This window comes from Vipera berus (genome assembly GCF_964194415.1).
Source record: "Vipera berus genome assembly, chromosome: 1".
Lineage (NCBI taxonomy): Eukaryota > Metazoa > Chordata > Lepidosauria > Squamata > Viperidae > Vipera > Vipera berus.
In genome coordinates, this window is record NC_138202.1 from 72,503,746 (window position 1) to 72,519,747 (window position 16,002).

At 39.0% G+C, this 16,002-nt stretch overlaps 1 protein-coding gene across 3 annotated transcripts in view; it reads right to left on the bottom strand.

Annotated features, from left to right (window-relative positions):
* SUSD6 (sushi domain containing 6) overlaps nt 1–16,002 on the bottom strand; it is a 68,920-nt gene that overhangs the window by 16,791 nt on the left and 36,127 nt on the right. For all 3 annotated transcript variants that reach the window (XM_081315616.1, XM_081315617.1, XM_081315615.1), the window contains exon 2: nt 15,039–15,217. In XM_081315616.1, coding sequence (XP_081171742.1) covers nt 15,039–15,159 — 121 coding nt within the window. In that variant the 5' untranslated portion in view covers nt 15,160–15,217. The remainder of the gene's footprint in view (nt 1–15,038; nt 15,218–16,002) is intronic.

The following is a 16,002-nucleotide window of genomic DNA, read 5'->3' on the forward strand; positions in this document are numbered from 1 at the left end:
ACTCTGTTCCACTGATATTTCTCATCAGAATAACAAACAATAACCAAACAAATAAACAATAACCAAGAATAGGAATTTATTAAATGCAGTTGTTCTTCAGAAGACAATCCACAAAAGATTATTTTTAAGAGCAGTTCAAAGTAGATTATATCTACTCACAAGCTTATTTAAAGTCCAGTAGGAAATTATTGCATTAATAAAAGAGTTAAAAACATATGTAATTATTCACAAATCTAGCTATCCCTATTAGTTGATCTAATCTGCCTTACTCTACCCAGTCCAGACCATCCCATCCCATCCCAGGAAACATAGCAAAACATCCCACTGGAACATAAAATGTAACCATGTGTTGGGAAGTAGCAGGGCAATTTCTACAGAAATATTTAGCTTATTTTACCACTGATAACTGACCACTAATTATAAAAATACTTGTTTTAGCCTTTCTTAAGCTATCACATTCTATAAATAATCTGCCTACACACCTATCCCACCTATGAAACTGAAACCATAATTGTCTCATACTAAACCAAGCTATTTTCCTCCTTGAAGAAATGGGAATAAACAATCAGGTATATATAGCTACCACCCATCAATATTGTTATAAATATTTTCATATTTATAATGTGAAAGCAAACAGATAATTTTAATTCTAAAAATTTAATTCTAACATTTTAATTTTTATATACTTTTTTTAATTTTGATGTTTTGTACACCAATCAGCTCTTTGAGGCAGATGACTGGTTTAGAAATGTGAAAAATAAATAAATAATAAATAAATCTCTGCAACATTAAATAACATCAGTTATTGTAAAATAATACCATAAAGTGTATTCTGGTCCATTAACATGCGCATTAGAGTATAAGCATTGTGTACTACTATAGAGATAATCAAATGCATTAAGAGCTTTTTTTTGCATGGCAAGTATATAATACACCCCTGACATACAAGTTAAACACCTAACAAATATGACTGTGAACTAGTAAATGTTACACCATATTATATTTGCTAAGGTGCCATATGTTTGTGTTGTTTTTGCTATACATTAGACAGATGAAAGAAATTGTGTTCCTTCTTCTAACTCTCCTTGTCCCCTTGCTAGACATTTTCATAAAATTCAGATGTCTTCAACATGCTACAATCTGTCCTAAAGTGTCAAAGTTTGGATAGATCACAGGTCGGCAACCCGCGGCTCCGGAGCTGCATGCGGCTCTTTGAGCTGTCTCCTGCGGCTCCCAGCCGCCCGGTGCGCGCGCACCTCTTCGAATGGGCAGTGGTGCGCGCGCACCTCTCCAAATGGAGAGTGGCACCGCCTGTTTGGAGAGGTGCGCGCGCACCTCCCCGAATGGGCGGAGCTGCGCGCGCACCTCCCCAAACCTTTGGAGAGGTGCGCGCATACCTCCGTGCGAACGGGCCGCGGCGTCGTTCTTTGAGGAAGCTGCCGCGGCCCGTCTGCAAAGCTGCCGAAAGCGGCAGCTTTGCAGATGGGCCACGGCAGCTTCCTGAAAGAGCGACGCCGCGGCCCATTCCGAGAGGTGCGCGCGCACCTCCCCGAATGGGCAGAGCTGCGCGCGCACCTCCCCAAACCTTTGGAGAGGTGCGCGCGTACCTCCGCGCGAACGGGCCGCGGCGTCGTTCTTTGAGGAAGCTGCCGCGGCCCGTCTGCACAGCTGCCGAAAGCGGCAGCTTTGCAGACGGGCCGTCGCCGTCGAGCAACCGGGAACCGGTTCCATCTGACTTTTTAAAAAAAATGGCGACTGCGTGCGTCCGCGCATGCGCAAAAAAACATTTTGCGCACACGCAAAACGTTTTTTGCGCGTGCGCGTGCATGGACACACGCACGCGGCTCCCAGTTTTTTTAATTTGTGATGGAACCGGTTCCCGGTGGCTCTTTTACTTTTTTAGGTTGCCGACCCCTGGGATAGATGGTAGTTTAAGCTGTTTTGTGATGAAATCCAAGATTTACCTAGATACATCTTTTTAAGTAGATGAATAATGAGTTTTAAATAGTTTAGTTCCTACTGCACTTTTAATAGGACTTTTAAAATTTAAATTCATTCATTTACTGTATTTATAAATGAACCCATTCAACTAAGTTGAGGAATGCTGTGGATATAATTTACTTGGACTTCAGTAAGGTATTTGATAAAGTAGACCACAACCTACTACTTGATAAGATAGAAAAATGCGGGTTAGATAGCATCACCACCAGATGGATTCGTAGCTGGCTGACAGGCCATACTCAACATGTGGTCCTCAATGGAACTGCATCTACATGGAAGGAAGTGTGTAGTAGGGTGCCCAGGGCTCTGTTCTGGGCCCAGTGCTCTTCAACATCTTCATCAATGATTTGGATGAGGGGATAGATGGAGAACTCATCAAATTTGCAGATGACACCAAGCTGGCAGGAATAGCCAACACTCCAGAAGATAGGCTTAAGATACAGAAGGATCTTGACAGAACTGAACATGAGTCATAAAAGGGCCAAGTTTGAAGACCCCTGGATTAGAACAACCTCACTGCTTCAGTTGGGATACTAATTTTCATGACATGTCAGAGGCCCATTTTCTTGCTGAAAAGAGAACTGTATTTCCTCATTACTACAGATCTTCAAATATCTATTTTTGCAAAGCAGATAATTAGGAGCACATGCAGATATCAATCAATGCATTCCAACAATTATGTTAACTTTCTTTCTCAACATTGCTCTGTTCAAACTACAACTTAAAATTCCCAGTTAGCTTAAGATACAGAAGGATCTTGACAAGACTTGAACATCGGGCGCTATCTAACAAAATGAAATTCTATGGTGAAAAAAGGTTCTACATTTAGAGAAGAAAAACCAAATGCACAGCTATAGTATAGGTGGTTCCTTGCTCAATAGTAGCAAGGGAGAGGGATCTTGGAGTCCTAGTGGACAATCACTTAAATATGAGCCAGCAGTGTGCTGCAGCTGCCAAAAAAGCCAACACAGTGCTAGGCTGCATTAACAGAGGGATAGAATTAAGATCACGTGAAGTGTTAATACCACTGTACAATGCCTTGGTAAGGCCACACCTGGAATACTGCATCCAGTATTGGTCACCACGATGTAAAAAAGATGTCGAGACTCTAGAAAGGGTACAGAGAAGAGCAACCAAGATGATTAGGGGGCTGGAGGCTAAAACATATAGGGAACGGTTGCTGGAATTGGGTATGTGTAGTTTAATGAAGAGAAGGGTGAGGGGTGACATGATAGCAGTGTTCCAATATCTCAGGGGCTGCCACAAAGAAGAGGGAGTCAAGCTATTCTCCAAAGCACTTGAAAGCAGGACAAGAAACAACAGATGGAAACTAACCAAAGAGAGAAGCAACCTAGAACTAAGGAGAAATTTTCTGACAGTTAGAACAATTAATCAATGGAACAACCTGCCTCCAGAAGCAGTGAATGCTCCAACACTGCAAGTTTTAAGAAGAGACTGGACAGCCATTTGTCTGAAATGGTATAGGGTTTCCTACCTAAGCAGGGGGTTGGACTAGATGACCTCCAAGGTACCTTCCAACTTTATTATTATTATTATTATTATTATTATTATTATTATTATTATTATTATTATTATTATTAATTATTATTATTATTATTATACATTAAACTGAACGCTCAAATTGACTGGCACTAATGGTTGACACGGGTTGCTGCCAGCATCCTAGGTATCAACCAGGCATCTCCTTAAAATATAAGAGGTTCCGAGTAGTGCAGTTTTTTGTAGCTTTGCTGGAGTTATTGCAGGAAGTTGCAATTTCTTGATATATTTTGCAAAGTTTTTGGACATAGTTCCCAGTGCCCTGATGGGTATGTTTCATCCATAATCGTGCAGTTTTGATGGCCAGGTCACTGTATTTTGTAATTTTTTCCAGTTCTTTTTTCTTTGACTCTGGCAATTAATAATAATAATAATAATAATAATAATAATAATAATAATAATAATAATAATAATAATAATAATAATAATAATACAATCATTTAACTTTAAATCTTGTATCCTGTATTCTTATTTTTATTGCCCTGTACACCGCCCTGAGTCCTTCGGGAGAAGAGCGGTATATAAATCAAATAAATAAATAAATAATAATAATAATAATAATAATAATAATAATAATAATAATAATAATAATAATAATAATAATAATAATAATAATAATAATAATAATAATAATAATAATAATATTTTCTGCTTATAGTAAGCCCTCAATTTAACAGACAAAATCCAGTGGATCAAATTTCAGATAGGAACTTTATACTGAACAATGAACAAAATCTATCACTTGGCAGATCAGATACCGCTCCTTCTGGTCAAAAAGGGTATTCACAGTTGTAAGAAAGCACAGGAGTGTTTTTATTCTTGAAAAATCCCATTTGCCATTTAACATATATTTGTCTTTAATAGAGTAATATTAAAGACAAATATCTATATTAATATCTTTATTAATATTAATCTTTAATAGGTTCCTCCACACTGAGTGTATGTAGTGTTATTCTGAACACTGAATTAACAGTAAAGAACCAAATATGCTCCACTGTAGTCTTCTTCATATTCATTGCTGATTGAAAAATTACTGTTTCTCTATCAAGAATGCATAATGAAGTTTTTTTAATATACTAAAATGAATTAATGAGATCACATTGAAGGAAAAGGGTTTGTCTATGTAATCAAAGCTATACATTTATGTAATTAGATTCAGTTACATACACAGGATAAAATGTGCCTAATCATTTCAAGCTTCTTCAAAACTGTTTTAAACAAAAGACATCAAAAGGGAAATAAAGACTAATTATAGTCTTGCATCAATGCAATCACCAGCTGGAGATTCACAAAAAGCAGAGAGTTGAATTACCTTAATTAACATGCAACACTAGGATTACCACGTGGTTATTAAACCTCTGCCACTAAGAAACCATGGAGAAAACTATGCCATACACAGAACTATCTATTAAAATGTTTTTCTGTAACACGTCTGCCTTGCCAAGCTAAGATTATACTGTAGCTTCAGGAATAGAGCACTCCTATCTCAGTAAAATCTATTTCTTAAAAAAGCAATAGACCTATCCTTTCCAAAATGGAAAAGATATCCATTTCATATCTTAATATGACTGTGGAATATAACAACAATAACCATACTTTCAGATAACTAAGTTGGCAATAATTGTAGGATCAGACCCAGAAAGCCAATGCTAGAAAGCCACAAAGAAAATGCACAATATTCATCTTAAATGCAAGCAATCAACTATTATAGATGGGCCTTTAAAAATAACTGCCTCCTCTCCCAAATATTATTTCCACCCGATCTCACTGACAATGAAGCAGTCTTATTTCCATTAACTGCCAACAGGCTTTTAAAGCTAAAGAAGAGAGAACAGCAAGAATGAGTCTCATAGGCAAATGTAGGAGTGGTGTATATTTTGTCTCTTTAGTAATTATTTGCAACACAGAATACATTCTACTTAATGTAAATCCTTCCATGTAACACAACACATTGTCTAATTTCAGTTTAAAAAACTGGTTTAATTTGTAGCAGAATAAAATGGGTAGGTGAATAAGCTCTTCTAGTACATGCCTGTACTAACTTAAAAAAATTAATTCTTTTGATGTAATATGAGCAGAAAACAGCTACAGTGCTTTTAATTTAGTTCATTCTTATAACATGTTCAATAAAATGCTACAAGAAAAAAATAATGCTGGCAATGCTAACCATGGTTCCCATTAGGATGAGAGTGGTTGAAGAAATAATAAATAATAATAAACCTTTATTGTCAAAGTACAACATGTGTACATTGAGATTAGCTGAGCCTCCCCCCCCTGCTCTCTCCCCCCAACACACAGTGACAACAAACCATCCCACCACACTATGTGAACCAACTACACCCAAGTCAATTCTGCATAAGATTATGTCCCATTTAAAAGCCTAACAGCCCACGGATAAAAGCTATTTTTCAGCCTGTTGGTACGGTTGGCTATATTCCTATATCTCCTACCGGATGGTAGGAGAGTAAAGAGATACCGTCCAGGGTGTGAATCATCCCTGAGAATCTTCCTCACTCTTCCAAGGCAACGAGCCCTGGCGATGTCATCCAGTGGTGTCAGGGAACAGCCCACAATGTCTTGTGCTGTGCTCACTACCCTCTGTAATACTTTCCTATCCGCAGCTGTCAGACCAGCATACCAAACCACAATACCATACGAGAGGACGCTCTCTATAGTAGACCGGTCATTAGCTGTTGTTCTACCCTGTTCTTCCGCAAGACCCTAAGAAAGTGAAGCCTCTGTTGGGCCTTTCTAGCCACCTGAGTTGTGTTAACTTTCCAGGTCAGATCTTCACAGAGGTAGACTCCCAGAAATTTAAAGGAAGAAACTCTCTCTACACAGTTCTCTCCGATGTAAAGTGGGGCAGGTTCCTCCTTTTTTCTCCGGATGTTATATGTAATTAAAGATGGAGAAAATATTCACTGATTGAAGTCTCTCCTGCTATTACAGAAGGTGATGTGATTATTACTACCAATATGTTACTGAGAAGATTTCAAAGCAAAATGAGTGAACTCAAGAAAAGACAGAGATCCTTTATGAAGGCTTTGAGTTTTTCTCAGCAAACTGTTTTCCTGAAATATACCAATTATTTTCTGTTGTTGTATTGAATCCTTGTTATGACATAGATGATGGTCTACAGAACATTGACACTGCTGCAGCAGTGGGAACAAGTTGGAGGTGTATAACGAACTTTCAAACTAAGAGCTGAGAAACATACAGTTTCTGAAGTCAAAGTAACAGAAGGAGAAGAAACTGGCACTGGAAAGGTAAGGATTTGAAAAAATTGGGTGTTTCAGTGAAGAGAACTGGAAGAGCAGGATTAAAGAGATCAAACCCCCAAAAGACATGGAAGAGTTCTGATGGAGGCAGATGAACATCTGAAACATTCTTTCAACTTAAATTTCCAAAGCACACCTGCACTTAAGAGCTGAAGCCTCCTTCATTCTTTTGTTCCCCTAGTAATCCTCAGATAACATTGGCAGGTCTCAACATTAAACTTTGCTAAAAACAAAAGTGGTAAAAATGATCATATATTCATGGATTTTGCTGTCATGGCTTCATCGCACTTTTAACTGTAAACTCAACATTTGATATTGCCAAACTTTTGATTTACAACCTAATAATTAATAAGGATACCTAGTTAAAATGAGTGGAAAACATAGTTAGGAAACAGAAATGAAAAAGAATGACTTATCAGTTTCTAACAATTCATTGGTAACACAATCTCCAAACAACTAAAATGACATTTATATACAATGGACATCAGTTTGAGTACACAGAAATTGAATTGGTTATATATTATTGCAACACATAACTGTTACAAAAGAGCAAAAATGTGCCTGGAGCTGACTGTGGAACAAATCAAAAACTGGTCATGTGGAAATTCCAATTTAAGGTCAAGTAGAACAAAACCAACCAGTTTTCATGATATGATCTTGAGCATGTACATATATTTTGAAGGAGAACATCAGGAATCACTTTAAAGTCCTGGACCTCATTAACTGAGGAATGAAATCAAAGAAGTTGTTTAGAATGAATATAAAAAAAGACTGCCAAAGACCAAGCATCAGAAGAAAGTAAACTGGATGTCAGAACTGATGGCAGACACCACAAAGAAGAGAAGCCAAAGTGAAGAAAGACAAAGATCACCAGAAGGAATTTAACAAAGAATTTCAGAGACCTATTAGAAGAGATAAGATGTAGTATTACAATCAAATCGTTAAAAGCATCAACATGTGAACAGAAACAGAGAAAAGTCTTCCAAAAGATCTCTGAACTCAGAAAGAAGTTCCATACTCCAATTAGTATGCTAAATGACACCAATTGATAAGAGTGGTGATTCAAAAGAGATCAAACAAAGATGTCAGGAGTATTGTGATATTCTATATACAATATCCCTATTCACAAGAATCTCTAGTTCTTGATCATGAAGTTAGATCATCATTCTAGTTATTACCAAGTTGGAAAGCTACAGGAATTGTTGGAATATTTACAGAAATATGGCAAGCAACAGAAACCGAATTTGCAACGATTCCCCCCCTTTATTATTTTTACAAATAACTGAAGGATGTGAACATATCCAATACACCTTCCTCTTCGAGTGAGTTGGTGAGTTGGACTGAGTGTGTGAGACTGGCACAAGGTCATCCAACTGGCTTTCATGGCTAAGGCAGAACTTGACCTCACGGTCTTTTGCTTTCTAGCCTGGGTCCTTAATAACCAGATCAAACTGGCTCTCCAAACTATGTAGTCCACTGCCTGCACTCCACTGCCCTTACTGCCCACTGCTTCCCTCAACTGATTTTTGCCATCTTCTTCAACTGCTGAAGAGGCATGTCCAGCAAGGCAGCTGCTGGCCCTTGGTGAGGTTGTGCAACGCTTCCCTAATGCCTAGATTGGGATAAAGCAGTTGTTGTAGGACACAGACATCAGCTACAACAATTTGTGGTTCATAATCTTTGGCATTTCTTAAGTTTCCACCCTAGATGACTCATCCTATAGCTCTTACAATTCCCAGACAATATAACTGATTGCAGAGTCAAAAATTGTTGTCTGACCCATTTGAAAGGTGTGAGGCCCTCCTAAAGTATAAGCATGAACTTCAGATAGACATTGTGTAATCCTAAGAATATGAGATTTTATTTAATGAAAGAACGGGTTCTAATTTTTATGGCTGTGTAAAGCATAAAACTTTGTAGAAAGTTTCTTAAAACATTAAATGGCTGCTCTGAATGTGATTTTTCCCCCCTAGCCGTCCAGAGTATGACTTCATGTGATGTTCTTAAGATTTTGGTCAATGCACTGCATTGTGAGGAGCCCATTCAGAGCTGCTCTTGTATGATTTCAGTTGTTCCAGGATGTAACTATTAGTAATTCCCTATTAATTATATAGTGATCCAAAAGTCTCTCGTTCGAATAATGGATTGATCTAAATGCAGTTTTCTTGTTAAAGATAGTTTCGTGTCATCTTTAAATGGGATTATTTAATTTATTTGTTTATTCAGAGTGCAGAGCTGGTGGCGGGGGGGGGGAATATGTGGAGGGGGGGAAGCAGGAGTGGAGGCAAGAATTGCAGAGCAGAAGTATAAGATCCTTGACTAACAATGGTGTGGTCCTCACCTAGAGACCGCAATCTGGACTACCAGAACTGCTATCACTAAGTGGTGTAATCATGGGATGTTTCACCTAACAACTGCTTGGTCACCTCATAAATAAACTTTATCCATATCTTTTTTTCAGTTACATTAGCTATCACATTTTTTAAAACTTTTTTTTTAACAGTGTGGTGTCGTGATTAAGGATGCTGGAATAAGGAGACCAAGGTTCTAGGCCAGTCTCATCGATGGGAACCTAATTGGTGACTTGGGCCCCAACTTATCGAATAGAGATGATTATTGGAATAAAATGGGAGATCCTCATCTAAGCTGCTAGGAACTCTTGGAAGAAAAGTGGCACATCAATCAAGCAAACACGTAAACAATAAAACCAGGAAGCATGTTTCTTCATTGGTACCTTTATAGCAAAGTACAGAACTTTTCCTAACCCCCCCCCACTCCAACCAACATCATTTCCATGGATAGAATATTAATGCAATGTTCGTATTTCCAAATGTTGTATATTAAAGAGGATCTCATTAAGACTTGAAATGTTTGTCTTCTTTTAAGCACTCCTTTTCCCCACCTCTAATTTTTAGGAGCTCTGTGCAGACCACACACACAGAACATACAGAGCCTTCATCTGAGTGGAAAATAGCTAACATTTGAACAGGTGGAAAAACACATTAATTGGCAGGGTAAATTGCTGGATTCAGCTACTGCATTCAGTAGATGGATGTTTCAGTGTTGAAAAGTTATTTCCATTCCACAGCTATATTCTAGCTATACTGAAAAGAAGTCTGAGAAAAGATCATTTTACCAAAAGCCACAGCAGTACAGGCAAGGTGAATATAAAAAAAATATCTTCTAAGCTGACTTTACAGAATTGTTGTTCTCATCAAACAAACTGCAACAGTTAGAAAACTGAGCAACATTCAAACAGTTAGGTAAAAATCCAGAAAGCAATCAGCCAATTAGTTTTGTTGACATATCACTTCTATAATTAATGTCTTATTTGACTTCATACAGAAAATACATTACATACTTGTAACTTGAGCGGCTATCTTTATATTAAACATATGGATGATGGGACTATGCAGACTGTCAGAATCTTTTACAACTGTTGGTGACTTTTTGGCTGGAAGTAGACCTCTAAAGCACATGTTCCTCGGCATGGTTCTTGTTTGTACTTGGGGTCTGAAGAATGTCTAAGCAGCCTTTGAAAAACTACATGAACCTTAAATAGAAGTTTCTGACAAGAGGGTTGTAGATGCAGTTATGGGTGAATCGGTATCAGCCCTTCAAGGTAGACCCAACGGAGAAATCAAAGTTATACTCAGATTTCTTTTATCTGACTGTTATCTTGGTTGCAACACTTCCTACTGTCTGTCAAGATTATTTCTTCTGCCCGTTACAGTCTGCTGAAGGAAAGCAGAACGTTCACTTTGAAGAAAAGAAGACTGAGAGAAAACATGATTGTCAGATGGGAGTACATAAAGGGAAGATGGCCAAGAACTATTTTCCATGGCCATGGAAACAGAAATAACTGGTATAAAGTTTGTGATGCTGTGCACGTAATAGTGACCATTTCAGGAACCACAATTATATGTAAGAAATATGTTTTACTTTACTGCATGTGGGCATCAATATATGGATAAATAGGCTTATCTGAATGGAAGCAGGACAGGTATCCCATTACCTAGACCAGAGGTCTTCAAACTCGGCCCTTTTATGACTCATGGACTTCAACTCCCAGAATTTCTCAGCCAGGCATGCTGGCTGAGGAATTCTGGGAGTTGAAGTCCATGAGTCATAAAAGGGCCGAGTTTGAAGACCCCTGACCTAGACGTAAGAGAACACCCTTGCCAAGCATCATTTCCATCCTGCTTCTACTGTTGAAATGTTCATGTTGGATAAATGGGGAGGGTTCCAACCAGGCTGGAACTCTGCACAAATCAAGGAGAGGTAAGCCAAAAAAACCCAAATTTCTTATGTTACCAAAAATGTGCTTCATTCAATGAATCTTTGGTAGGATGCTTCATAGGTTTGGTTGCATCAAAATAAGAAGCCACCAAACACTCTTGCATTGTTTTGACATTTCAGAACTAAAGCTCATCAGAAATAGCTCATCAAAGCCTTATGCCTCTAAAAATAATCTCCCATTTGAGTTGACCTTAATTCCTTGCCATTTCAAGAGCATCTCCATATAGCTTTTTGGGTAACAAAAGACATATTGTTTGCCATTGTCTACTTCCAGCAGGTTTTCCTGAATACTCAGTTTATTTTATAGTCCTGGGATTTACTTGTGATCTCTCATTCATACCAACTAGGTCCACCCCACTTAGTTATTTGAGGCCATCCAAAGTCAATTCATAATGCCATCATGGTCTCGTATCTGTATCTGTTTCTGAAGTATTCCCACCGAGAGGATTTGTAACATAAATAAAACCAGGATTTAATTAAATAAATTACCCACCAGTCATCTAAAACTCCACTCTCACACTTTCAGTAGCATTCATGGTGAAACGTACAAGAATAAAATGATATATAAGAAAAAAAGCATTTTTCCAAGAAAACTGGCAAATTTGATATTTATATGTACTCAAAACTTAATTCATCTGTTACGTTACATAGCACTCTTCTTGCTGTAGGTTACCTTTGCTGCCTATATCCATAGAATTTCTCAACTAACTCCCAACAGGCTCCATTCCATAGAATCCCTCAGGACCAGGGAAACCTCTAAAACCAAATTTCTTTCTCACAAGGAAATCCCTATAGTTTCCTGTTGTCCAACAAGGCTATATTGATTGATTGATTGATTGATTGGGACTTATATGCTGTCCTATCTCCCGAAGGACTCAGGGCGGCTAACAACAATAAAATACAAATAAGATACAAATATTAAGAATAAATTAAACTATACCTAGCCCCAACTAAAACCAATCAAATGTTAAAACCATATTAAAACCCCTTATCATCAGTCCAGGTCGGCCTGTTGGAAAAGAAGTGTTTTAAGGTCATGACGGAAGGACCGGAGGTCAGGGGCCATCCGGAGCTCCAAGGGGAGCTGATTCCACAGGGCAGGTGCCCCCACAGAGAAGGCCCTCCTCCTGGGGGTCACCAGCAGACATTGTCTGACCGCCAGCACCCTGAGGAGGCCCTCTCTGTGTGAGCGCACAGGGCGATGGGAAGTCGTTCCTGGCAGCAGACGGTCCTGCAGGTATCCCGGGCCTAAGCCGTGAAGGGCTTTATAGGTAAGAACCAGCAACCGGTAACCAATGCAGCTCACGCAGGAGGGGTGTAATATGGGAGTATCGGGATGATCACATCACAATCCGCACGGCCGCATTCTGCACCAGCTGGAGCCTCCGGGTGGTCTTCAAGGGCAGCCCCATGTAGACAGCATTGCAGTAATCAACACGAGAGGTAACGAGCGCATGAGTGACTGTACGTAAAGCATCTCTGTCCAGATAGGGGCACAACTGGCGCACCAGGCGAACATATATATAGTATATGTACAGGATAATATGAGAACTATTTATTTATTTTATTTTATTTATTTAGTTATATTTATATACCGCCCTATTCCCTGAGGACTCAGGGCGGTTTACAGGGAATTAAAAATCCAAAATACAAAAATTAAGAACCAAATTAAAAAATATTAAATTAACCCTGTAGTCAGTTAAAAAGAACCCCAAATTAAAAATTCCTCCTCAGTCTGGGCCCGAGAGCTCGAAGAGCCAGGTCTTCAGGCCCCGGCGGAATGATCGAAGGTCGGGGGCAGTTCTCAGCTCCACCGGCAGCTGGTTCCAGAGGGCAGGCGCTCCCACCGAGAAGGCCCTATCCCTGGGTGTCACCCGCCGGCAGTCTCTTACCGGCGGGACCCTGAGCAGACCCTCCCTGTGGGAGCGCACTGGGCGAAGGGCATTTGATGCCGGCAGCAGGTGTTCCCTCAGATATCCCGGACCCAGGCCATGTGGGTTGATGAGCTTTTGAATGAGTCAGCTATACTCAGGTGGAGTGATTATTATCAATACTATTTTGAAGGGATAATCTTGATTGTAGATATTGCAACTAATATGGAGCATTTTAAACACATTATGTGCCAACAAGTCTGTGACAATTTTAATTGGCCATAGAGACTGATTTTCCCAGGGCGATCTCTCACCTATGAGACTGTTCAGATCTTCCAATGCTGTACCTATACTCTAATCAAGTCCATCTACCCTGCTGTTGGTTGTCCTCTTTTCAACTTTCCCAGCATTATGGACTTCTCCAAGGAGACAAGATCTTCACATTATGTTTCCAAAATATTATTTGTGCCTTAAATGAGAATTCTAGATTGATTTGTTCAATAATCCATTTACTTTCTCTCTTGGCTATCTATGTAAGGAATCTTCTTCAATACCAGAATTGAAAATACTCTATCCTGTTTCTTCACAATCCAAATTTCTTTTCTATTATAAATATATTTTACATATATTTACTCCAAGATAGATAAAAACAAACTGCTTAATACTTAGGTTTCATCAGTCCTCTGACGTCGTCAGAGTAAAAGCTGGTGGTTAGGAGACCTGCTACCAGCCTATCAAACACTGAGGAAGCACAAACAGCAACGCAAAGACTCACAGCAAGCATGAATACCACCTATATGCAGGATGAATAGGAGCCGGATAGACCCAGGACGCCCACCCATAGAACAACATGAAATCACAGTGAGTGGAGGGATGGAGACATCAACACGGCCCAGCATGGAATCGGGAGAGAGAGAGGGCAGACCAGCAGGAGCAAGACAGGGCACACAATGGAAGGATTGCCACCAGACGCGACTACGCAACAACTTACTGAGGCCACTGGACAAGGCAACCTAAAGGATGATCTGGCAGCGACGCTGAGCAGCCGCACACAGGAAGGAGGGAAAATGCTAAGATTCAAACGGACACAGGCAGGGGTGGCACTATTAGGAGTAATACAGCCGATTGAGGAAGAACGAGGGGCGGGTAGACCGGTTACGCGCTCGATGACCGGATCGCTGAAACAGCTGGCTACATAAGCAGGTCTCCCAACCACCAGCTTTTACTCTGACGATGTCAGCAGGGGACTGACAAAAGCTAAGTATTAAACAGTTTGTTTTTATCTATCCCGGAGTTCAGTGACTTTGTTGTACCTTTGATATACATATTTCATTTTAATGTATGCCAATTAGTATACATTCAAAGTGACAATAAAATTATTATTCTATGTTGTTTAAATCCAGTATAGAATTTGAAAATATGTCTTCCTCATATATTCATTGCAACAGTCATGTATCCATACTCCTACTCAAAGTAGTTAGACTTGTCACCAGCAGAAATCAGATGTCCATTTCAGGTACAAGAATGCAATCCAATGGGACACCCCCACACCAAGTAAATGACCCCACACATTCCTTAAAAGTATTTTTAAAAAGTTAAGAGTCCCTGCGGATTTTACTCCGCTAGTCATAGCCAACTATAGGGGATAGAGCTCATCTCCATTTCAAGGCCATTGAGCCAGTGTTGTTTGAAGACATTACCATGGTTCATGTAGCCAACATGACTTCACAAAGCACTGCTAGGTTGGCAGGAGCTGGGATAACGATGGGAGCTTGCCCCATAATGTATTGCTCAGGTCTTGAACCTGGACTGCTGGCTTTCTAGCCAACAAACCCAGCGTCTTAACTGCTGAATCACTGCACCGCCCTCCTTAAAACTATACAGCTGCTTTAAATGATGGCTTGGCTTGGTTTGGTTTATGAAAATTTTCCACAAGAACCCATTTTTCAAGGGATGTTGTTACTTGCCCTGAATTATAGCAGAGAAAGGTAGAAATATACATGTAACAGATAAGAAGAATTTTACTTACATGAGTCCAATCCTTCCACCATACAGGAACTGAAGATAAAGAATGGAAAAAGTATCCCATGACTGATCAAGGCAAGCAACGATGTTGTGGTGCTCTTTGCTCCTACCATTCCATGGCACATCTTTTAGACACCAAAAGTTTTTAATGTTTAAAGTCAGATGGTGAGTCCAATTTTTACCCTTCAACAAAAAGAGAAAAATAAATGTTAGATAAAACATCCATAGTGCAGAAAAGAAAAACTGAGTATTTTGAACCTACGGCATTGGATATATTCCTTCAACAAGATATAAGTAACATTTCAAAGAAACACAAAACAACTAGAAATTCACACACACAAAAATAACTATCTTGTCTGAATGTATTAGCACTCAGATAGATTGTACATAAACACTTTCAAAATGGAACTTGGAAGACAGTTTTTGTTTTAAAGCAAGTAATTGTCACAAATCTGCCTTGTCTCAAGTCTTTCCTGAACCAGTTTTGTTTCCGTCTTTTTTTAAAAAAAAGGTTCAACTAATTAGGATTAAAATATTAAAACCTTTAATAAACTACCTAGAAAAAAGACAAAAGACTGATGGCAAAGCACTCAAAAGAAAGAAATGTGCATATATATGCCACACAGTTGAAATGACTATATACAAAAGACAGCCAGGTAATAATTAAGCTGAAATAGCAAAACATCACAAACATGAATTACAAAAGGCTAAAACTATTTAAACTCCAGGAAGTGACATCATTTCTTCTTGTCTAATGATAATTAGATACAAGCCAAAGGTAAACGTCACCTTCTATATTCAAACAAGTCCTAGAGCAGTATTTCTTGACTTGGGCAACTTTAAAATTTGTGGACTTCAACTCCCAGAATTCCTCAGCCAACTTTCTTAAAGTTGCAAAAGCTGAGAAACCCTGTCCTAGAGTAAAGAACTTCAGGTAGTCAATCATGTATTTCATACAACATAAGTAA